The following is a 25,058-nucleotide window of genomic DNA, read 5'->3' as shown; positions in this document are numbered from 1 at the left end:
GCGACTCACTATGGCTAAAGGATTCTAGACAATCCTATATGCAACACCTGCCATCTCACCCGCCATACTAGTGCCATAAGCATTCCCACATCAATAAAAAATAATCAACATTTAGTTTCTCAACCATTTCATCACATCAGGTATGTTCCCACATTCATTCTCATTTCACAATCTTCCTCATTCCTCGTTTCATCAACAAATCTCCTTTGTTTCCAAATAGGTGTAATATATGGAAATACGTGACCTATAGTGGTCAAACTCCGCTGATTCGAGCTTGAATAGCCGGAGTTCGTTGATTCTGTGCACGAATACCGAAAACCGTTGATTCGCTCAAGAATAGCCGGAGGGTTTTTAATAGAAAAATCATTTTCCCTTTTGAACAATCCAATTTAGTAAAAACCAATCTTTCTCTCTTTTTCCTAATCTCATATCATAACATCCAAGGTTTTCGTATGTATCGCTCGTTTCCGATCATCTCACCGAATGTCCATGGTGATACCCGTTCATTTACGTGGTCCGGTCGTCTCACCGATTGTTTATGGTGATACCCGTAGTGTCGATTCTGGTCGTCTCGCCATCGAGTGGTGATACCCGTAGTGTCAAGTTTTCGTCGTATCCGTAACCTCAAACATTCATTCACATCCCATTTTATTACAAACAATCAACCATGTCATAAATCAATAAAAACATAAGTTCACACTCTTTTTCCTAAGTATAACACCACATTCTACATAACGTGCTAAACTCATAAGTAACTTCACGACTCACTAACCACTAGCCTCTTTACTAGAATCCCATGAAACGAGGGCTCAAGGAGTTTAGGGTGATCAACGAGATGAAATCACAAGGATACGAGTTACTAAGTTACCTTTCGGATCATTAGCCAAACTCATGACTACCCATCACACTCATCACAACGTCTCGGATAACCTACGGTACACCTAAACAACCTTACGGTTCATTTTCCATTTACAACGGTACTAAGATTACCTTTAAAGAGTATCGCAGGGGTTGGAACGATCAATGAATCATTGGAACCTATGTAATCGAGTTTAGAGATGATTAGAATGTGATTGGAGAGTATTAGAAGTGATCGGAAGTCAATACAATCGACAAATGATTAATAGAGTTCAAAACAGTTTTCTGAGTCATTGGTACCAATACCTCAAAAAGTAGGTATCGGTACCAAACCAATCCAGTGAGCAATCAGAGATCAAGGTACCGGTACCTTAAAAAGTAGGTATCGGTACTAAGGTATCGGTAACTCAAAAAGTAGGTACCGGTACTAAGGTATCGGTACCTCAAAAAGTGGGTACCGGTACCAATGCAATACAGCGGGTGATTTTGCAGAAAACCATGAATGAGCACAAGGTCAAATTTCAACCAACTAAAGGACGATTTAGGCACATAATCATCACATAAACTCATAACAAGAGTAAGAAATTCTTACCTCAAGTCAATGATCGAAACCTACACGATTTGAGCAAGCCCTAGCTCTCCAAACTTCGAAATACAATCGAATACACCTCCTCCGAGCGAAACCCACGAAATTTAAACTCAAGACTACGGTTGAGGGTGGAATGGAGGTGGATCTTAGTGGTGTTCTTGTTGGAATTTTGGGTGTGAGAGAGAGAGAGAGAGAGAGAGAGTTAGATCGGGAGAAGAGTGTGAGAGAGAGAGATGGGAGAATTTGTTCTCCTACACACACACACACCCACACTTATATACTAGCACCCACACAAATCACACTTGCACTCCCTCAATTAGCAATCCTAACACATTGACCCCAAATCAAATAAACTCAATAAATTTCATATTTTCCATCATTTATAATATCGAATAAACCTTTTTTTTTTTTTGAAATTATGGGTCCTTACAGTTTTAGTCGTTATGTTTTATACAAAAGAATTTCAATAGAAAATGAGAGTGGCAAAAGGAGCTATGAAGATTCGAACCAACAACACCACACCAAAGTGGAGTAGTAACTATTGCTTTCGTACATTGGATTGACTACTATGAAAACATATTTCTAGGGCCACATGATTTAGGGTAGATATCACTGATACTCTCGAGGTTTTTCTCGAGTATAGTTATTTCCTCCACATTTGGGAAATGAATTTCGCCCCTGAAGTTTGGTGTTGCATTTCAATTATACCTAACCGTTAGTCAATAGTTAGGTCAAATGTTAAAACGTATGAAATAAATTTTTAGCTATAAAAAAAAAAAACTATGGGTACACCGTTTGATGTATACAAATGCATATGGATAAAAAACCCTATGGAATACATATTTAATTTATATGAAAAAAATTATGGGTAAACATTTGATTTCCCACATTAATAATCTAGGTTGTTTAACTTGTTCAAAATATATATTTAATGGCCCTTAGAAAATTTCTGCTCAATTGGATATCAGGTAAGGATTAGATCATCTCGTTCAATTTTTGGTTTTCGGAGCTGATTTTTAACGAGAATCCTTAAAAATATTTTAAACAACTTGTACATCTCAATCATTTGTTTGGGACCTACACAATCGAGTGTATATTTGGTGTACACCAAATAATGTACCCATAATTTTTTAATAGCTAAAATGGGCATCTCATATAAATTTTAACAGTTGACCTAACTGTTGATAAACGATTGAGGTGTAATTAAAATGCAGCATCAAATGTAAAGGGTCGAAAATCATTTCCCAAACGCGGAGGGAACATCTATACTCTAGACTAGAAAAACCTCAGGAGGTGTTAGTGATATTTACCTCATGATTTATGTCCTATAAAAAACAGAAATAAAATTCATATTTGTGTCACGGGTGTGACAATGTTTGTAGTTTTCATTCTACTCAAAATTTTCTCGTCCCTTATGAATTAAGACTCTGATGGAACCTAAGAAAAATAAAAGAAAATGGGAGAAAAATTTACTATTCACTAAACTTGAAATTTTTTTTATTTTATTCTCTCTTTTTCTTCCAACCAAGCAATAGAAATTTTTTTTTTTTTTAATTTTCTTTTCTTTTCTTTAACTTCCAAACAGAGCCTAAGACACCGATGAACAAAACATTGTAAATAATACAGTAAATTATTGAGCTCTCCTTAAAAATTGCTGCCTGAAAATTCTTTGGTTATAACCGAACATTTAGGGGGGGGGGGGGGAACAATAAACTGAAAACAAACTTGGACTCTCCATTGAAAATTTGTTGTCTTAAAATTGTAGCAGTATGCGATTATAGACAAGCCTCCTCTAAATAATAGGGTTCCCTCCAGTTTTTTCTCCTTTGCCAATTACATAACGACGGAGAGATATAACCGCACAGGATTTAGGATAGGAGGATATTCTCTTCTCTTCCCAAAACTAAACCAAACGACGTCACCTCATTTTACTCCAACCCCAAACGACGCCACTTCACTTCAAAATATCCAGACACCGAATCCCCAAAAATAAATAAAAAATCCTAGTCCTAAAATTTCCATTTGAGCAAACTCCCCACGCACTTACCAGTCTCAGTAAAGTCTCTGTGTAGAGAGATAAAAAGGCGTTGTTCCTACGAAGAACCCTAGCAGCCTCTCTCTCTACATCATGGCTTCACGTCGCCTCCTCTCCTCCCTCCTCCGCTCCTCCTCCCTCCACCGCTGCCCTTCCAAACCCCACCTCGCCAAACCCCCCTCCCCTCGCCCCTCCCCCTCACCCACCGGCTTCCTCCTCAACCGCGTCCTCGACTACGCCACCTCAGCAGCAGCGCCAACCCCATCCCCACCCTCCCCGCCCAAAGCCCCCGCCCCGAGCGGAAAGATCACCGACGAGTTCACCGGCGCCGGGTCCATCGGCAAGGTCTGCCAGGTCATCGGCGCCGTCGTCGACGTCAGGTTCGACGAGGGGCTGCCGCCGATCCTGACGGCGCTGGAAGTGCTGGATAACTCGATCCGGTTGGTTCTGGAGGTGGCGCAGCACTTGGGGGAGAGCATGGTGAGGACCATTGCCATGGATGGGACTGAAGGGCTCGTGAGAGGACAGCGGGTGCTTAACACCGGCTCGCCCATCACTGTGAGTTGATATAGTTTTCTGATCTGAGCGAGTTTTTTTGTTTGGATTTGATGGAGTTTACGACAGACGTTGAGATCTAAGCCGTGAGATCTAGATCTCAATTTTTTTAAGAAGTGCTGGATCGGTGTAGCTTGGTTTTGAATTTGTAGATATGTGGAGATCTTGTAAGTGGGTCATGGATTAGTGATTTTATTTTTTATTTTTTTGGTTCGTTTTGACTTCATGTGAGATTTGTTATTGGTGCTGTTGACTCTATTTATTTGAGATGGATATTTGTGTATATATGTTTAGGAGATGCTTTAGGTGGAAGGGTTAAATGTAGATTGAAAACGAACTTATTCGGAAGGGTTATTTCGGTTTTTGAGAGTCATTTTGGTCTCGTTTGGAAGTAAAACTACGTTTTCCCTAGTTAAAAGTTGGGGTGAGCAAAAAATTCGTCAAACTGCGAATCCAGTTCAAATCAATCCAAACTGAAAGGTTTGGTTCGGTTTTTTAGTAATGTGGTTTGATCATGGTTTTTAAAAATTAGAAACCGCTTTATATGGTTTGGTTTGTGGATTCACATTCACGGTCATGGTTCCAAACCAATACGAACAGTATAATACAATTATATATAATTTAATTATTACCACTGCCCTTTTGCTGCCTTATTTCAATTCAATAGTTTTTAGGAATTATCTTTGGCATTTTATTTGGTTAAACTATCTTAAGATGTTTAATAGTTGGTATTCTTAGTTTGTTCATTTAGTGACTTACCAGTATTTCATTTTCTTAGTTTAAGACTTGAGGAATTATTGGTATTCTACTCTTAATTAGTTGGTTGAAGTTAGTGTATTTTGATAATTTGAATGGAATTGGTTTCGATATATACAAGTTTTTTTTGTAATTTTAAGTACTTTAAATATTTTTTGAAGATGATGGTTTAGTTCAAAGCAAACCGTGGTTTAAACCAAAACCGAACCGTATTTATATGGTTTGGATTGGTTTAGTTCTATGACTTTTGTGGGTTGGTTTGGTTCTCCAAATTCATAATCTGTAGGTATTGGTTTGGTTTTTGATTTACTACAAAACCGAACAAATCCGAACCATGCTCACCCCCAGTTAAAAGTAGTAGTGGGCTAACCTCGAGATTATTACGCATCAGTCCCATGATTTACTTTAGGGAGGTGTTTGGGTGTTTGTTTCTTTTGAAATAAATTCTATATTACTGGCTTGTTTTTTGAGAAAGGATTTTTTGAAATGGTGACCTTACGTGGCGCGTTGGCGTGGTGTCACCAATTCATTTATGTTCAGCCGCGGGCCCCGAGGCGGAGCTGGCTGACCGCTCAGCACTGCAGCTCGGCTTCAGGCCTGCCTCAGGCCCAGGGCCGAAAATGCATGGATCGGTGATGCCATGTCGCCATTTCATAAAGTACTTTCTCCTGGTTGTTGGGGCTATTGAGGTGCTATTTTAACACTACTTTTTGTTTTTCTTGTTGGTTGACTGCACTATGTATGGAAGCCATTTTGTGTATGAACTTTCTTCTCTATTTGCCATGGTGATTTAGTTTTTACTGTTAATCATGACAGGTACCTGTTGGCAGGGCCACCCTTGGCCGAATCATTAACGTTATTGGAGAGCCCATCGATGAGAGAGGCGAACTAAGTAAGCGATCTAACTCCTTTATAAAATAAGATAAATTGATGAGTTAGCGATCTCATCTGGGGTCTCTACTATTTTACATGTCATATTTTCACGAAAAAGACGTCATTAACTGTGGTATTGGTTGTCTTTCATCCAAATATTGTGACAGAAACCGATCACTATTTGCCTATTCATCGAGAAGCTCCAGCCTTTGTTGAGCAAGCAACTGAACAAGAAATCCTTGTCACTGGAATCAAGGTGAGTTATCAATTTATTTGTTTCTTGCTAGGCCTGCTTGCTGTTCATCTCTTCCTTTGTTTCTCAGAAAAATTGCGTGATCGAATTCTGTTTTGTTTATATATGTCCTTTTGGACACCTAATCTTGAGCGTAGATTGATCTGATGACCTAATATATGCTGATACGCCAATATAATCATTTACAGGTGGTTGATCTCCTTGCACCATACCAAAGAGGTGGAAAGATTGGATTGTTTGGTGGTGCTGGTGTCGGGAAAACAGTGCTTATTATGGAACTGATTAACAATGTTGCAAAAGCCCATGGTTTGTTGAACTATGATTCAAGTCATTGATCTGCTTAATGGTTTCCTACTTTCCTTGTTGAATTGTTGACTATCTTTCTCCTTAATTAGGTGGTTTCTCTGTCTTTGCTGGTGTTGGTGAGCGTACTAGAGAGGGTAATGATTTGTACAGGGAAATGATGGAGAGTGGTGTCATCAAGCTTGGTGAAAAGCAGGTCGATGCAGTGTATATGTTTGTTTAATTTGGTTTGCTCCTTAATCTTCTGTACTTGTGTTTTCTTCATCTTTTTTTGTTCTATCCGCTAGCCGATGACGGTATACTTGTGTTTGTTTGCCCTTCTTCATTCCCTACTTATGTTGTCTCGTTCTTATACTCTAGGGTGAAAGCAAATGTGCCCTTGTGTATGGACAAATGAATGAGCCCCCGGGTGCTCGTGCTCGTGTTGGTCTTACAGGTTTGACTGTGGCAGAACACTTTCGTGATGCTGAAGGGCAGGATGTGCTGCTCTTCATTGACAATATTTTCAGGTTTACTCAGGTGGGTTTACTTTTCTAATAGCGTATGTTTATGACTCATTATGCACTGTGAGTGTATTCTTTGATCATCAGTTTTCATGTTCGTGTTCATGTCCATGTTACAGGCTAACTCAGAGGTGTCTGCTTTGCTTGGCCGTATCCCATCTGCCGTCGGTTACCAACCCACTCTGGCTACGGATCTTGGAGGTCTCCAAGAGCGTATCACTACTACCAAGAAGGGTTCTATTACGTCTGTCCAAGCTATTTATGTGCCTGCTGATGACTTGACGGATCCTGCTCCAGCAACCACTTTTGCTCACTTGGATGCCACAACTGTGCTGTCGCGTCAGGCACGTATTTTTCCCTTACACTTCTAGCCCGAAGGACAATTTTAGTAAATAACAAATATAATACTTGGGCTGAGGGTAAAGTTGGTACTTTTTGTACTAACACAATAGCATAAAAGCTCCCTGAATAAAGAAGCCTTGAATGCCAGTGGAAAAGCACCCATAACAAGGTTAACGATTTGTTTGGAACTTGAAGTAAATGATAAAAGAAAGGAAAGGAGAATGGGTGGAAAATGGAAGGAAAACTTTACTGTGCACAAATCCTCCCCTCTTTCTCTCCAAACCAAACCGTGGAAGATATTTTTTTTAAGTTTCCTTTCCTTTTCTTTTCCATAAGCTCCAAACAAACCCTAAGTGAATGCCTTCTAATTTGGCATGATTTAAAAAGTAAAATCTGTTCCATCTTAGACAATTGGCTTTTCCCCCATTTCTTTTTTGTGGCAACAGATCTCTGAGCTTGGTATCTATCCTGCTGTCGATCCTCTTGATTCCACATCTCGTATGCTCTCCCCGCATATATTGGGTGAGGACCACTACAACACTGCTCGTGGAGTTCAGAAAGTTCTTCAGAACTATAAGAATCTTCAAGATATTATTGCTATCTTGGGAATGGATGAGCTAAGTGAAGATGACAAGTTGACTGTTTCTCGTGCTCGTAAAATTCAACGGTTCTTGAGCCAGCCTTTCCATGTTGCAGAAGTGTTCACGGGTGCCCCTGGCAAGTATGTGGAGCTGAAAGAGAGCATTGTTAGTTTCCAGGTAACCTACTCCGATCCGGACCTTGGGTGTTCATTATACTACTGATATTGCAGTTCATTCTTATTTTCTGTCCCAGTAAGTTGCTTTGCCATGTTGACCAATCACTCATTTACTCAAAAGAGATTGTAGCATGAGCAGATGAAATTTTGGTGGGGTGGTTTTTAACTAGTTGGCTTAATGCTTGGCTTTTCTCCTGGACTCGTCAATTATTTTCTGTGTACCATGCCATTATTTTGGGCTGTGTCCTAGGCATGAACAAACAATGCTGTTTGTTTGTTATTTATTAAGGTGGCATATTTTCTTCCTACTGTGCACCGAAGTTTACATTTTTCTGTAGATTCGTGCATGCATAAATGTAGTTATACTTGGTTCTTCTGACTGCTTATTGTCATTCTATTGTTCTATCACTGCGTTCCATGCTTGTTTCATTTTATGTTGGCTGAAGTGGATGGTTTATGCAAATCATATGAGTTGTATGCTTTGTATCGGATTGAGGGCGAATAATATTTGTATGTCTGGTCTCTATATTTGTTGCCCTTGCCCATAATGCATTTTTGCCTTATTGGTTTTCTTGATTTCATCAGGGAGTCTTGGATGGAAAATTCGATGACCTTCCTGAACAGTCATTTTACATGGTTGGAGGTATTGAAGAGGTCATTGCCAAGGCAGAGAAGATTGCCAAGGAATCTGCTTCCTAGACAAGTCTCACTGTTATCATTTTCTTTTTTACCCTTCTTGATAATTGCAAATTTTAATAATTTAGATCTTGCTGGCGATGCCAGCATCGGAGTTTGTTGTTTTTGAAGACGAACCTTGTCAGAATTTTCTTTCTGTTTGTATCCCAACAGTAGATTGTGGCGAAAAACAGAGCCGAGGGCCTCTGCTTCTCCCCTTTTGTGTTATCTTTGCCATATAATAAAGGGGAATATGCAAGGTGGACGTGTATATTTGAAGAATTATTTTCAGGATTTTTGGAAGATGACCTGATTATCAAACCTCGTCTTTGGATCACTTCCATACAGAATTTGATTTTGTGGCCGTCTATTTCTTGATAATCCATTGTAGCTTCTGTCTTGCTGTTTTATATGTTTCAGGTCGTTTTGAAGAAGTAATACACTTGACTTTGTTGACATGGTGCATCTAAGGCTCTACTTTTGGGAATGTGAGTTTTAGCTGTTTTGCTAGTTGGTGGTGAACTTTTTTTTTTTGTGAATGGAGTTGGCGGTGAACTCGGCGCGGGTATTTCATGAGGTTTACAGATAATATATACTTAGTACAACACTTTCTGGTTATTTCCACCGCATTATGCGAGGAACGTCATGTTTAGAGAAGCCAAGAGCTAAATTGCATAACCAGAGAGATGAAAACAACTTTTGTATCTCAAAGATAAGAGCATTTGAATCTGCAAATGTGCCCTTTAAAAAAAGAAAAATTCTAAAATCAGCTCAATAAATTGACAATAGTGAGTGTGAATGTGTATTAAAGGGTATAAAAAGTACACAAAAATATGTATTTTTCTTGTCTTCTAGTGTGTTTATCGACAACCCAGTGGACTGACAATAGCAAGACTGTAAAAAAAAAACAAAATCTTCAACTGAGTGTGCAGTTTTATGCCAGTTGCCACCTTCGTGTGAACCACATGGCAACCAGGCTCGTTCGTTTATCTTGGTTAGGAAATTTTGCGAAAAGACTTATAAGTTAGAACATAGACCATCTAACGACGTACAATAATTTTTTGGTGAATGAGACTAGCCCCCAAGTTGGTTATAGTCTATTTTTGAATCTTGGATTAGAGAGTGAAAGGAAAATAAAATATGAAACCTAAAATGAGAGTTTAGCTTTGTCTGGCATGCCTTACGAAAGAAACCCATTTCTTTAAAATTTGGTTTTGGTTTTGGTTTTTAGTGGATCTTGTTCAAATTTCTTTTCAAGTATATCTTGTTCAAAAGATTTTAATAATTTTTTGGGTGATTATAAATAACTCCAAAGCAAAGCTATTTGGGTCTCACCCCCTGCAAGGCAATTATGGATACAACTATCTATGAACCACATGTATTACCAGAAAAACTTTTTTACGGAGCTTTTCATAAAGAAGGCGTTGCGGAATCCAATCGTGCGCGTCCAAAGTGTTTTTGAACGATCCGGATTGAAAATCAATTATGACCGGTAATAATTAATTATAATCGGTCAAAATTGAAAACGAATCTCAACCATTAATTGCGCGAATAGACGGTTGTGATTGCGCCGCTCCTCCATGAACTAGTTTCTCTCCCTGTATTACTAGTTGAATACAAAACCACCTTCATGTTAATCCGAATCCTCAAGCTTCCCGGGCTTGGAAGAGCCTCTTGGATCCATCAAACTTTACCATGACAAGTGGATACCTTTCTGTCGAAAGCCTCTCAGCATAGAAAACGTCAAAGGTCTATAGCCTTTTGGACTTAAAACTTGTTGGATGAGAAATGGTAAAATTTCTGAGCCCTGCTGGGGTACGCCATTAAGTGTACACCGTTTTCTACGAGTCTCACACAAATGATTTGATCTGCTAAATTTTTTTAAAACAATTTTTAAAGCATTTTTGTAAAAAATTAGCTCCGTCAGATATCGTTAAAGGCTTATTCGATTCTACGCCCAATTTCCTGTTAGCAACTCGAGCGTATAATCGATTAAGCATTGACCGATATCCGACGGAGGTTATTTTTTTATCGAAAAAGATATACGTACCGACCGTGGGTGTAGGGAAATCGTAGGGATGGCCGCGCCGGGCCGTCTCCGGACGGCCGATCCAATTTTAAAAAAAACGAGGGGCCTTACGCGGGAATCAACGGCATCCGAGGTGTGTAGGGTGCTTGATCCGAGCATCCATTTTTCATGTATATATGTATATATCACGTCGGGCCCCTCATTTTTTTTTAAAATTTTTGGACGGCTCGGATCGGCCGTCCGGTGACCGGAGAGGGCCTGGCGCGGCCGTCCTTACAATTTCGGTGCCGACGGGGTCGGTACCAATAGTACTACTCAATTTTTATAAGGATGCTCGAAATAATGTTTTGAAAAAATTGAACCGATTCCGATCATTTATGTGGAATCCATAAGTAGGTCCCATAGAAGACGATATAAATATGGTGTATCCATAGATTTATTGAAAAGTTCTCTATCGTTTTCATCTGTCTTTTACTCCGTAAACATTTTCCTGGTCTTCCCATTTACAGACCCAACAAGAAAAACAGAAAAACCATAACATGGAACCCTTTCTTTCCAGGTTTTACAGGATAACTAGAGAGAGGGACACGTGGATATCTCAGCAACCTCACAAAAGGGGTAAATTTCACTTACACCCCAGAGGTTTTTGTAAATGCCATATACCCCCTTAACTTGTGAGAAGTGATTATAAATTCACTGGCCTTGTTCGTTAGGTAATTTTGGATATTTTAGTTTTGGATATGGTAATGATTGGAGAAAAATATAAAGTAATGATTGAAAAATAAAATTAAAACAAAGTAAAACATCAAAGCGAACAAGGCTACTGTCATTTCCAATGTAATACATAAGTAATACATTTGTTAGACCCATAAGTAATACATTTGTCATTTCGAATTAAAACAATTTTTTTTTTTTTTGCTCAGCGAATTAAAACGATTCTTCCAACAAGTAAAATATTAAACGGCTACTAATAATTTTTATGATTCTTTTTTTATCAAAAAAATTTTCAACGAGTAAAACAAGTCATTTTGATTCAAAATAAATGAAATTTGATAGTTTTTGTTTATTATTTAATTTTCAGTATCAATGAAATGCACAAAAAAGTAGAAAAGTTTTTCATTGTGATTTCTCACACAGGTGATCAGAAAAAACTCTCAAGCGGTGTGTATGAAATTTGCCAAACCAAAAAACAGAAGGGCTCACTTGGCGCATTTTAACGGACGGCAGTTCCTCAGAACCTTCCCCACCAATTCAGCGGTGGCTTCTCTCTCTCTCTCTCTCTCTCTCTCTCTGGACACTACCCTTATAACAAACGATTCAAAACATCATGACTACTATTACTCTCTCTCCTCACCTCCGCTCTCATGCCCCCCTCCTACTCCCCCACCACCATCACCACCCTCCCATGTCTCTCCTTCGCCACCTAACCCTCCAACGCCACCACCACCACCACCGCCGCCGTTTACTCTCCATAGCGGCCGCCGCCGTCAAACAAGACACCACCGTCTGGACCCCAGCCCCTCTCTCCTCCGTCCGCTCTGCCGCCGACTACCTCTTCCACGTCACCATCGACGTCTCCGACACGCCCGACGTCGCCGCGTCCCACACGCACGCCGGCCAGTACCTGCAGCTCCGTCTGCCGGACGCTGAGAACTCAAAGCCATCGTTCCTCGCCGTCGCGTCGCCGCCTTCGTTTGCGGCGGCGAGGGGCGAGTTTGAGTTCCTGGTGAAGAGCGTGGCCGGATCCACTGCGGAGCTGCTTTGCGGGCTACAGAGAGGGGATGTCGTTGAGGTGACGCAGGTTATGGGGAGGGGTTTCGATGTGGAGCGGATCTCGCCGCCTGAGGAGTATTCGACGGTCCTGATCTTCGCAACCGGATCTGGAATTAGGTTAATTTTCTGAACGAATCGCTCGTTTTGAATATTTGTGAATTTGATTGAATGAACTGAAATCATATCTATGTACTAGGGCTTTTGCCCTAGCTTTAATTGGGCCTGCTAGTGGATGGTGTGATTGGTTTTGCTAGATTAGTTGAGGTGCGCGTAAGTTTGCCCGTACACTTGGTATAAAAAAAATGCTCTTCAGATAGATGTGAATTTCAAATGGAAGGATTATATGATTTGTTTGAGAACTAATGTGAGGTTTTATATGGATGGACGTGGAAATGGAATTAACCTGTAAGATGTTTAGCTTTACGAGAATTGTGAAACAGGATTAAGATGGATTAGAGGTAGGAGATATGCGTTTTAGTAGAATCCTTGTATAGGTACAGTCTCAATATGATGGATTTCATTCACGTTGTCGTTTTAAATCTACTGTGATAAAGCTCCCAAAGTGAATGTGAAATCCATGGGTAAATTATCAAATCAATTTTTGAGCTTTTCTCGTTGAATAATTTTGTCAAATTAATTCATTTGGAATTCATATCTACACGAATTGAGCTTTAGACGTTTAGCTATAGGTGGTTTGGAAACTAGAGTGGGAGATGGAGTAGAGGTAGAAGAGTCGTAAAATTTATTAGTCTTGGCATGAAGGTTTTCAAAAGAATCAAAACATTAAAGAGTTATTCCAAATCCATCATGATAAAGCTGGTAAACTAAATATTGGTATCTAATTGTAAAATATGAACTCAATCTAAGCTTTTGTCTTTAATGATAATGTCAAGTCTCTTCATTTGAGATTCCTATCTATCCAAACAGAACCTAAGGTACATAATCAGATCCACTAGAATACGCCATACCTTTGAGTTTCCCATGTGTGATTTCAGCGCTTCTAAGTAGAGGAGATTTATCTATAAATCATTTGCTTCCTTTTTTTTTGGTTGTTCCGAGTGGTGATTGTCCCTCTGGATAAGAATGATAGAAATAAAAAAATCCTTAAAGCCTCCTCAAAAAGAAGAATGAAGAAGTATAGTTTGCTAGTAGAAGATACTCATTAGGAAACAGTTCCAGTTCGTATTTACATTCTCCTAGCAGAACAAATTCCTAGATTGAAACTGCATGTATGGCGAAGCAATCGTGACTTGTTATCCGTATTTACTGAATATGATACAAAATACTGCGTAATACTTTGTGATCCGTCATTTGTAAATTAATGTTAGCACAAAGAAAGGGTTAGTTTGCCAGGAACTTTCCTACTTCCCTTGTATACTTTCAACAAGCAAGTGAATTACTCGAGAGAGAACAGAACAGAAAACGCTGCAACTTAATGAAGAGTGAAAACTAGAGAAAGAAAATGGTCTAAAAATTGGTGCAGGATTTAATGATGATACTCCAGAGTCCAGAAAACCATGTGTATCCTTCTGAAGAAAGAGATGCTAAATATGGAAGACTCTCCCATTTCTCTGAAATTTGATATTTTACCTGTCCATTTTGGTTCTTAGATAAGACAATAAGGTGCTGAAGGTGGTGTCTTGTAGTTTATTGATTTTTAGCAGTCATCTGTTTCTTCTCTTCCTTCTATTTATTTTTATCCTGTGCTTCGCTTGGCAAAATGTAAACGAGGAAAGGATAGGGGCTAGGGGGAGGAAAGTGGATCCTCAGGGAAACAGGTATTATTTCCCTTCCAAGTTGTTTGGTTAGGTGGAAGCAGAGGATGAAGGGGATGATTCATGTAAATGAAATATTAACTTATTCTGTATTGATGAAACGTAAGGATACCTATGGGTTCAAAAAAGTCATCTCACCTTGTTAATAAGATGGAATTCTAGTTCCCGCCTCCTCTGACTTTGCGCTGATTGCAAATCCATCGGTTTTAGGTACATCACAATTGAAAAGAGATATATCCACCCCCTACACCTAGAGTTTGTGCAATTAATTATCATCACATTTGATTATCCTCTACCACCGGAGGTTATTCTTCATCAAAACTCATCTTTGTAAGGGGTTCTGCTCAGTTACTTCTGTCCCTAATGACATGCTTGATAGTGCACAACACCTATGTTACCTGGAACACGGATCGTTCCGCTACGAGGAACGGATACGGGAATGTGGTACGCCACATGCTTATATTGTGGTATGCTAGGGGTAGGCTTATATAGAGATAACAAAACTAGAACTTACTTTTCAAAGCAATGAACATCTAGTGAAACTAAGTATTCTTTGTCAAACTATTCATGCAAAACACATTTCTAGGAGCATATCGACCAAACTTTTTACACTTTCTCCCACTTAAATTCCATTCTCTCTCTATTTTTACCATGTTACCGTTTTGGAACGTTCGTGCAAGAACTTCGACTCTCATTGATTGAGGTGCCCTCCGACTGTCTTTCTAAACTAGCAGAATCGTGGGACCTATTTTTCAAAACGTAATTCGCTAGGTTAGTTGCGTTCCCTGTTAACATTGCTCAACACTATGTCTTTGTTGTAGAAATATTACATCTCACCCAGAGCCTTCAGTGGGAAGTTCTGGGTTGAACCTTACTGAGTGAGTGAGTAGCAGCAAGGGAGTTAAGTCAGGCTCCACTTCACTTAAGTTCTTTTCTTTTCTTTTTTTGATAAGTAAATAATTATATTAAAGAAGACATTAAAGGAATGCCACCCGTATGCAAAAAAGGCCACCAAGACAAAAAGGCCCTATACACCACCAAGTGAAAAGAACAACTCAAACCACTCTAGAAAATGATCAAGGGAGGGATTACAATCTCCCTTGTTCCAACTATACAAACTACTAACCACAAAACTTTTAATTTTAAACAACAGCTTTTCGAACCCTTTGAAACATTTCGAATTCCTCTCACGCCAAATAGTCCACATCAAACAAAAGAGGAATCATAACCCAAACACACTTTCTCTTCTTGCCCACTCTAGCACCCCTCCAAGAGATCAAAAGCTCCATAACATTTCTCGACATAACCCATTGTAACCCAAACCAAGATAACACTGTGGACCAAAGTTCCCATGCCACTGAACAATGGATGAGGAGGTGATTTACCGATTTGGCATCCCTTTTACACATGCAACACCAGTTAACAATTATCCTCTGTCTACGAATAAAACAATCTTGAAGCCTCGGTATATCCACCATAGCTTGGTGATAGGGAATGAAAAGGAGTACTCTATGGGCTCAATGAGCTAGTCATATATGATTTGAGAGGATATTGATTTTATCATTACCGCTCTTGGGGATATTAGGATTTATCTTAGTAATTTTAGTTGTTATTTTAAGAGTTATCTTATCTATGAATCTAAGATATGTTTATCCTTTTATTATCTTTTGAAGAGCTTATTTAAAGGACTCTCTTCTTTCAATTCAGCAGTTGAGGAAATATATTTGAGTTTGATTATCATTTCGATATAGGGATATCATTACTTCCTTAGGCAGGCCTAAGGGGTCTTTAGGCACAGGATGCCTAAAGTTTTATCTTATTTTGTTTATTTTTGTTAATCATCCTGCATCAGTTTCGTATCAGAGCAAACATTGATCTTTGTTTGTGTTTACTTCGAATCTATTTTCTATCTCTAGAAATAAAAAAAAAGGAAGTCACCAGCCCCGTCACCCAGCCCAAATTCTTTCACCCTTGCAACTCAACCCATTCTCAATAACCCAGCCATTCAGCCCATCCCAGTATATGTTATGTGGCACGGACATAGGTACGGAATCGGACATGGGACACAAAATTTCTTAAAAAATGGGGACACCGACACAACAAAAATAAATAAATAAATAATATTTATTGTATACCTGTGAAAATATAGTTAGGTGTATAAGCTTGAAGCTTCAATATTTATAAGCAGGCATCATATATAAATTGTAAAACATAATATTTATTCCAAAATATATGAAGCAACTACACATTTACCCCCCAAAGTTTAAAAAAATTGCATACTTAACTCTTGTCGTGTCCCCATATGTGTCCCTCGCATGTCCCTGCCGTGTCCCCCTAAAACAATTAATGAAATTTATTGGACGACACGCCACGTGGTGTGTCCGATACGTATTTTGCCGTGTCTCCCGCGTGTCCCTGTGTTGGACACGGGGACACACTGGCCTCTGGGAGTGTTGGTGCTACATAGAGTACAAGGGGGAAAACAAAAGGAAAGAAAGAAGGAAGAAAAGCCAAAAAGAAAAAAACAAACAACCAGAAGAGTACAACATGTAAATTGCAGCATCACCAAATAATTAGGGATCACATATCACATCGCTAAGGAGTTCGGAGTCTTCGGACATACGAGTTTGCTTGTCCCGTGGCATGGTTTGTCATTCCTTCGCGATGCTCTTCTTGAAGTAATGTTTTTTTTGGTCGATTTTCTAAAGTTTTATGGTAATGGACTTTCAGCCTAAGCACTTGGTTGTAAAAGGTATACCTAAGAAGGTGACCTGTAGTCCTAGGTGGGTTTTAAACATACTAAGTGAAACTCTAGCTTCCAACCAATGTGGGACTAAATACTTGTTTCCCCTAAATATGGGATATTACGATCGTGCCCCTTAGAGATGCAACATCTATATACAAAAATTTTGAACTTTAGAGTTTAATCCACACTTTTCAGATATCCACTGTTCAGGTGAATAGTGTTGTTGATTGTTTATTTGTAGGCTCCTATTTCCGATTTGGATTTTAAATCGTTAATTACATACTACGAAAATAAAACCTCTGATTAGTGAAGAATAAAGAACAGGAAAAGAAAAGGAATAACTTTATTTTATTGATGATTGGGGTTTAAAACCCTTGTTTACATCAAAATAGAGAATATACTTAAACATGATACATGTAGAGGGATTGGAACCCTTTAACTATCACTTGGTATGGTTACTCTTACTAGTCTTCAAAGCTTGCTGAAGATTGCTGGTTGTAGCGAGTGAGTAAGTTGCTTGGAGATTGTAGATTGCAGAAGTTTTGCTTGAGCAGTGTATCTCTCCCTCTATAGTTTCTACGTTGAGGGGAGAAGGTCCCTTCCTTTGACGAACCTCTTATTTATAGAGAGCTTCCTACTTGGCTAGCACTCCTATTTTGAATTTCGAATAGTTGTTTGCCAGGATGGGATGCTATCTCATCTTATCTCCTTAGTCTGTTATATCTAATGACATCTACCTTGGAATATTCTTTTGCCTCCACATAAGTATTTCTTGGACCCTACATATTATTTGATTTGAAACCACGTTGACCCCTGTTTGATTTGTAGGCCATGGTCCAACATATTTGTAGACTTGCTATTCCATCCGCCCGCAAGCCCAACATGTTTAATATTTTGTGGGCTCAACATATATTCGTTGATTTGCGGGCTTGTTGGGTCAACATACATTTTCTTTAGGCTCTTTATATGCCATTTAGTTCGCAAACCCAGCATATGATACATTGATGATGTGCATCAATCTTCGTTTGAAATTTATGTGCCAACAACGTCCTCGTTGCATAATCCCAGCAACCTCCCCTTGTGCCCCCGGTGGTAGAGCGCATCCTACCGACCACATGGACTGGGCTCTGATACCATTTGTAACAACTCGACCCGGTTGGCAATGGACCCTCTTTTGGTCCGAACACTTGGCCTTAAAAGGTATACTTAAGAACGTACCATGTAGCCTTTGGTGGGTGTTAAAATATGAATTGAGGCTTTAGCTCCCAACCAATGTGGGACTACGCACTCACTACCACTATTACAGTATTCTAGAGGCCCCGCAAACTATTCATATATGATTTGAGAGGTTATTGATTTATGTTATCATTACCCCTTTAGTTGTTAGGATCTATCTTAGTAATTTTAGTTGTTATTTAAGAGTTATCCTATCACAGAATCTAAGATATGTTTATCCTTTTATTATCTTTTGAAAGACCTTATTTAAAGATTTACATAGTTTTTTTTTTTTTAAAATTCCCGGCCAAAGCTCTAATCATGGGGTCTCATCATCGAACCACCATTAAATTCTCTCCTTCCTTCCCCCCCCGTACTAGAGCCTCTTTTTGTCTTTTTAAAGAAATTCCTGAGTCACTCAAGTGAGATACAAGAGTTTAACACTTGTCCATATTCCATTTACTATGTAATTTTGTCTCGTCTCTATTTTGTTTTTCTTAAACTCTTCCCGCAAGAAGCAAACATATCCATGCTTCATACTTGCAGACACTACAGTGAGGAGAAGTACTTCACATGCACACCAGCCCATATGGTCAACACCTGTCTTTTATGCAAATTGAAATACTTCTTCTCTGATTGCTCTTTACCCATAAACCTTGTTACATGTAAACCCAGTCAAAGCGTCACTTCAAACACTCACTTAATAGCATAATCATATTTTGCAAACAGTATTTATCCCAAACAGTCTTTACCGGTATCAACATTTGTAAATAAAGCATGTATACAAAATGCAGGTATTACATTTTATCTACTTTTATTTATTTTCGTCAATTGTTTTGCATCTCTCGGCTTCCAAGCATTGACCTTCTCCTGATTCTAATGTTCCCACAGCCAGGTTCCTCTAACCTCTCTAATGTCAAAGCAATGCATTGAATCATGCCTTTCCCGGTTCTCCTTCTGAACTTATGGGCCCAGCCGTGGGAAATTCTTTCTAAACTACTGACCTTAATTGAAAGCAAAAAAACACATTTCATCTAAAAAAGTGATACTTTAGTTCTTCTAACACAGGCCATAGAGATATCCACTCAACTTCTGAGACTGCATTTGTGACTAATGGAATATGTAACTCCCTTCGTCCCATATTGCTTGTCCTGTATGGGGGATCCAACATTTTCAAGGAACATGCAATTAATGCATGTTTCCTCAGAAGGTTTGATTAGATTTCCAGTCCTACTCCTTTTTCTCTTCATTAAGAAGAACGAACTAATTTTAATCATTTATGAGGGGTAGTTTGTGGAAATTTACACACTTTTAGTTTGACTTTTCAAAGAGTACAAACATTTGGAGACATCCCAATATAGAATACAGGACAAGCAATACGGGACAGAGAGAGTAGAAGGCTCCTAGTCTCTTCTTAAATTTATCCATGGCCATTTAACTTTAAAACGGTCTCTGTCTTTCTCTGCAGGGAGCAATTTCAAAGTTCAATGGTTCGGGAGTAAGGCGCCTCATAAATTAATTGTTCCCACCATGCTTGTGTACCACACAAGACATTAAGTGGTTGAACCTGGGCTCTAGTTAGTCCATATTACCTGTTTTTTTGGTTTGCCTTAATTGTTCCCTCAAAAGGTTCATCCACATGGTCACAGACACCTGGTCCAACTTTCTTATTACTTGCAACCCTCATTTCCATTTGGGTTATACCTGTGGCTTCTCGTATGCTACTTGGTGCAATACATTTTTCCTGTTTCTCAGTCAAAGCAATGATGTATTCATGCGATCATGGTTACTTAGAGGATGTGAAACCTGAAAACCCCCAAAACAAGTTCTCCTTTCTGATCTCAGCAATCGTACAACAGATCTCGTAGGGATGTAGGTCTCAATCCATTGGTGGCGGTGCTGCTTGTTCTGTTCTCCTAAAGGATTTGCTTCTTTTTCTTTTTCGGGCACTCCCTCATGGAAGGGAACAAGTACAAATAATAGGAAGCATGGCTCAAACCCATGAACACGTGGACACTAAAAGCTGATTGAAGAAAACTATCCATACACCATCTTTCAGTTTGAGCTACCTGATTCTACAGCAAATTGGAAGGATATAGAAATAGTTATATTACTTAATATGTGAGACATTTTATTTAAAGATAATATGCATGTACAAGCTCTGAAGCGCTCCTACTCTCGTGTTATTTTTAGAAATGACACTCTCGCGCTCTCGCTCGGTTGCTCCCACTTTCGCTCTCGCACTGTGACTTTAGGCCAAGGTATCCTTCAGACCTAGAGCGATTGGGTTCTGCGATTAATGTTCGTGGCTTTCATGAAAGTTTTATGTACATGCATTGTAAATCCACACAGCCTCATTGGCTGTTGATTTCAACAGTTACTATGAGTGATTACATTGCAATTAGAGATCTTTTCACTGTTCTTACTTTTGCTCATATTTTCTTCTTTTGTATCTTATAGTGGTCTTTTTTGTAATAAGAATTTGACTTAAATTAACAGGCTTTTAAAGATGCAGCATGTCGTTGGCTCTGCTTCTGGCGTTGGTGGCATCAGGCCATGTTTAGTGTCGTAGTCATTAAGATGTCACATCAATATGCTTAGTAGCAAGTTTTATGTGCCTTGAAATGTAATTTGTGGGTAGGCTTCTCATATACCTCATTGCATGCAGCCCAATCCGGTCTTTAATTGAATCAGGATTCAACACCAACAAGAGACCGGATGTAAGGCTCTATTACGGTGCTAGAAATCTTCAGAGAATGGCTTATCAGGTTTTGCTTAGTTTTCCTCTATTTTGTATTTTTGGATTGTCATGTTCCTCAAATCAATCATTGCTCGCTCTATCAGAGTAATATACAAGTTTAAGTTTCTTCAATAGGATAGGTTCAAAGAGTGGGAATCCTTGGGCGTTAAGATTGTTCCAGTATTATCACAACCTGATGATAATTGGACTGGTGAACGTGGATATGTACAGGTAAGTTCTTGCTCAGTGCATGTGTGTTCGTGCATACTTACTTTTGAAGTTGCTGTCTTCTAGAAACTGCATAATATTTGCATTTTTGAAACTTGAAATCTTTTTCAGGCTGCTTTTGCTAGAGCTAAGAAAATTTTAAGCCCCCAGGCCACTGGTGCTGTGCTATGTGGACAGAAACAGATGTCTGAGGTTTGTCGCGTTTTGGTGCTTCTTGAAGTTTCTATACTGTGGAAGTAGGGGAAATACTAGAAAATACATTAAAGCATCATGCTTGTGTTGAAGTTTCTATACCGTGGAAGTAGTAGAAATACTAGAAAATACATTAAACCATCATGCTTGTTGAAATTCGATTGAGGAATAACTGGTAGAATGATGCTGCTTGCAGGAAGTTGTTTCTCTTCTTGTAGCTGAAGGAGTTTCAAGTGAGAAGATATTAAAGAACTTCTGACAACCATCAGCTCGGATTCATAGTGTTGTACTATTATTGTTGAGCAAAAGTTAATTATCGATTCATTTATCCTGTGACGCCAAATGTCAAAAGTGTCTCAGCTTGGAAAAATAGAATAAAATCAATTTTGCTATATATCTCTTACACATATAATGGAGTTGTTTTTTACAACGCCTCCACAGTTATATCGTGTGTTTTGATTGGAGTTGATCTCGTATTGGTAAGCTAAATAACCGGCGGAATTGCCCAATCCTATCTTTCCTTGAAGTAAGTCTGGAGCGGGAGCTATTTCTACAGCAAATTCAGACTAAACTTGATCACTTGGCAGGGGGTTCAGGAGGTCTTTTTGAGCGCATTTTTTACAAAATATGAAAGGGGAGTGATTTTCGCACTCCGAATTGTGAAATTGTGAAAGGAGAGTGAATCAAACTCTAGATTGATTTTTGCACTCTCCAAAGTTAAAATCTGGTGGGTACAAAAATCAACTCTTTATGGATTTTCGCACCCCCAAGGTTAACAATTTGGAGGGTGCGAAAATATAGGAAAAGTGGGATGAAAGATGGGAAAACCTATGGATTTGTTATAGTATTTTTTTTCATGAATTTTCCTTTTCCTCCATAGATCCTTCACAAATCCGATGTACAAGCGCAGCCTACTTAATAGTCGTGTTTTTTTAGTTGGATTATGCAATAACTGCAAGTTACATATTTGTTAATAGCAGTTTGAAATTTCTTGTGCCTTCTCATACAATTGTTAAAGCTGAAGAACCTCAACATCTGCTCTGGTTTTGTCTGGTTGGAGTGTGGGTTCATGTGCTATTGCTCGGTAACGGTGGTGGCAGATGGTGGTGGGATGTGGTTGGTGGGGTTTGGGCGGCGGTGCTCTGATGGTGGCTGGATTTGTTTGCCAGTCATGGTGGCAGCCGTGTAGGCTGGATCGGAAAGGCAAATGGTTAGGATTAGGATTTTTTTTGTCTTTTGTCCGGATTTAGTTCGGTTTATGTCCGGCTTTAGTCCGGTTCTGTCCGGATTTTGATGTTGCAAAAACAATTCAAAAGAAAGAAAAATCCAATTCCCTCCTCTAGAAACATCCCGGTACTGTTCCCCTCCGTTGATCTTTCAACTGCGTGTGCGGCTCGACAGTTGGCCAAACGGCAACAAGGTGCGGTGCTTCGGCTTCGTCTTGTAGAGAGATACATGATCCTGTTCTAAGATTTTAATTTTAAGAAAGTTTAGGGCTTCACTTATCATATAGGAAGGTCCAAAATCTGGGTTGGTCCTCCTCGTCGATTCTGTCCATCTTTATTCAGTTGTTCCAGCCAGAGGAGGGTCACGGGGTTCATGTTTATTGCTAAGGGGACACATGTTTTGTAGATTTTTAGTCCCGATTTTGGCTATTCTGCATCCGAATAGACAGGTGAAGGGTCTGATTTTGGCCCATCCTCTTGTTTGATTTCTGTTTTCTACAATGATCAAAATTCCGGTTGAGCAAAGATTTTTTTACGGGTCTTCTCGTGATCCCCGTTGTCTGTCTAAAGCGGCCAAGGGTAAGAATAATGCTGGGTCTCTAGACATGGATACGGAACAGGATATGGTTTTGGATGATATGTGTCTAGCGGATTTTGGATCTGATTGGGTTTTGCCTTCCCGTTTAACTAAAGCTAGGGATGCTGCAGAAGCTAAGTTTAGTAAGTTTTTTGATCCGGCTTACAAGCCGTGGGAAGAAATCCGTGGCAATTGGAACCATCCCGATTAAGAGGATATGGATTCCAAGGATGGGAGTTTCCTAATCAATCCTGTTAGGGCTCCTTTGCTTTTACTAATTTTCGTATTGGGAAATCTTCACGGACTACCACTACAATGGAGGCATGCGAGGCAGATGGGGTCGGTTGTTTGGGTGTTGTGTCCAATGACCCTTGTGCCATGGTTTCTTTTGGTTGTGTTGCTAGGAAGTCCAAGGTAGACTGTCGCTTTCCTACCAGTGGCTCGGGGTCATTTGATATGTTTGAAAGGCCAGAAGGACTTGGTAAGAATTTGATATCCTGTGGTGGAATGAAGTTTCGCCATCGACAAAAAAAAGGTCATTATGGGGCGTGAGTTACTCTTAGTAAGCCGTCACTACCTTCGGGATTTGGATAAGAGGTTTCCATTTTTTTCATATGCCCCTCTCGGATGTTGAAGTTAAAGTCAGGAGCCATCTTTGACGGTCAACCATCCTTGTAGCCCTAATGGCTGTATGTCTTAGGAGGTTTGTGTTGATGTCCTAGAGAGTGATAATCCTTTGGTTGGTGTGCTTGATCTTCTTAGTCCTTCCCGGATGGAAGTGGTGGAAGAGATTCCTTCTTTACCAACCAGTTGTGTGACTACCTCTCCAATACCTGACCACCATTGGTTTAGCGTTGCGGACTCCTTATCTGATAGGGTTGGAGATAGTTTTCATAATCCTGCTTTGGGACCCCGAAATTTGCAGGCTAAGAGGATTGTGGTTTTCTAGGGATCCCGGTTAGAGAACTATGATAATGCCTTTGAGGCACTCTGTCAAGCAGAAGCGGATGAAGGTCGACAATGTCGAAGGTAGTAATGGTTGCGATAAGGCACTCCCACATCTCATTCGGAGTAAGCGAAAATGGGAAAGGGTTATAGAAGATGATCCGCATTCCTATCAAGCTCCTCAACATCGTGCGCTTCATTGATTTATCGCTTTTGGTTCTAATCTTTGTTTTGTAGGTCTAGGCGTCGGTGTCCTGGTGTTTTCTATTAGGAATTATTTTGTCCTTTGTCTTGGTCTTTGTTGTGTGAGCTTGTCGGGGCTGAGTTTTTTTTGTTAGGTTGTGTTGCGCTGGTTTTCTTTTTTCTTTGGGTTGTCCTGTATTGGTGGATATACACTGTTTATCTCATATTTATGATATGCAATTATGTTTTTGGGTTAAAAAAAAAGAAAGAACACCATGCAAACAGTAGTTAAGAGGGTACATATGGAGTTCAGACAAGCAAGTAGTAACTATTCAATGGTTTTCAGACAAAGGTCACGTTCATGGGCGGCTACAGCATCCTGGACAACTACACATTCATGTGTAGCTATGCTAACCGTACTATAGCAACATGATATGGCCACGTAGACTGTACCTGTGAGCTAAAAAAAAAATAACGGTCTTGTTATTGTCAGCCCACTGGGCTGACGATAACCACATTAGAAGACAAGGAAAACACGTATTTCTATGTACTTTTTATACCTTTTAATACACATTCACACGCTCACTATTGTAATGGGCTGATTTTAGAATTTTCCAAAAAATAATAACCCCACCTGAAATCACTAAAATGGTGTATTAAATGAGATGGGTAATCGACAAACAGTCAAACATCACAGTTGTGCGAATCCCCACAACAGTAATGTTCAAGGCTCACGCAGGTGGTTACAAAACAAGTAGACAACGAATCCTTTTTTTTTGGGTAAAGGGTAGACAACTAATCTTTGCATGCAACAAAAGTGACGCCGGAGAAAAAGATACAACACTAGTCATTCATCTCAAAATGTAGCATCATCAATGGAAGCACGATAGCATTCACAAAAGGAGGAACCCCAGTCCCATCCAAACAGAA

The 25,058-nt window shown here is 39.5% G+C and overlaps 2 protein-coding genes across 2 annotated transcripts; both read left to right on the top strand.

Annotated features, from left to right (window-relative positions):
• Window positions 1-3,470: 3,470 nt before the first annotated feature.
• LOC131300571 (ATP synthase subunit beta, mitochondrial) lies at window positions 3,471-8,820 on the top strand. Its single transcript, XM_058326475.1, has 9 exons — window positions 3,471-4,040; window positions 5,610-5,685; window positions 5,834-5,922; window positions 6,108-6,225; window positions 6,315-6,418; window positions 6,583-6,741; window positions 6,845-7,069; window positions 7,514-7,825; window positions 8,410-8,820. Exons 1-9 carry the CDS (start codon window positions 3,576-3,578, stop codon window positions 8,521-8,523), a joined length of 1,662 nt encoding a protein of 553 aa, XP_058182458.1. The 5' UTR covers window positions 3,471-3,575; the 3' UTR covers window positions 8,524-8,820.
• Window positions 8,821-11,626: 2,806 nt separating this feature from the next.
• LOC131300570 (fruit protein pKIWI502) lies at window positions 11,627-21,627 on the top strand. Its single transcript, XM_058326474.1, has 5 exons — window positions 11,627-12,418; window positions 20,706-20,805; window positions 20,913-21,008; window positions 21,117-21,197; window positions 21,394-21,627. Exons 1-5 carry the CDS (start codon window positions 11,856-11,858, stop codon window positions 21,454-21,456), a joined length of 903 nt encoding a protein of 300 aa, XP_058182457.1. The 5' UTR covers window positions 11,627-11,855; the 3' UTR covers window positions 21,457-21,627.
• Window positions 21,628-25,058: the final 3,431 nt, after the last annotated feature.

Source organism: Rhododendron vialii, chromosome 9a, assembly GCF_030253575.1.
Source record: "Rhododendron vialii isolate Sample 1 chromosome 9a, ASM3025357v1".
NCBI classification, from domain to species: domain Eukaryota; kingdom Viridiplantae; phylum Streptophyta; class Magnoliopsida; order Ericales; family Ericaceae; genus Rhododendron; species Rhododendron vialii.
Note: the sequence above shows the minus strand (reverse complement) of the source record. Positions and strands in the feature narration are given on the sequence as shown.

Bases quoted from the DNA above. Each gene is read 5' to 3' on its own strand.
- LOC131300570 (XM_058326474.1), top strand. From the start codon at position 11,856: ATGACTACTATTACTCTCTCTCCTCACCTCCGCTCTCATGCCCCCCTC. The intron at 20,806-20,912 runs GTTTTGCTTAGT...TTTCTTCAATAG, and splicing joins TTCAGAGAATGGCTTATCAG to GATAGGTTCAAAGAGTGGGA. The intron at 21,009-21,116 runs GTAAGTTCTTGC...AATCTTTTTCAG, and splicing joins GTGAACGTGGATATGTACAG to GCTGCTTTTGCTAGAGCTAA.
- LOC131300571 (XM_058326475.1), top strand. From the start codon at position 3,576: ATGGCTTCACGTCGCCTCCTCTCCTCCCTCCTCCGCTCCTCCTCCCTC. The intron at 4,041-5,609 runs GTGAGTTGATAT...TAATCATGACAG, and splicing joins ACACCGGCTCGCCCATCACT to GTACCTGTTGGCAGGGCCAC. The intron at 7,826-8,409 runs GTAACCTACTCC...TGATTTCATCAG, and splicing joins AGAGCATTGTTAGTTTCCAG to GGAGTCTTGGATGGAAAATT.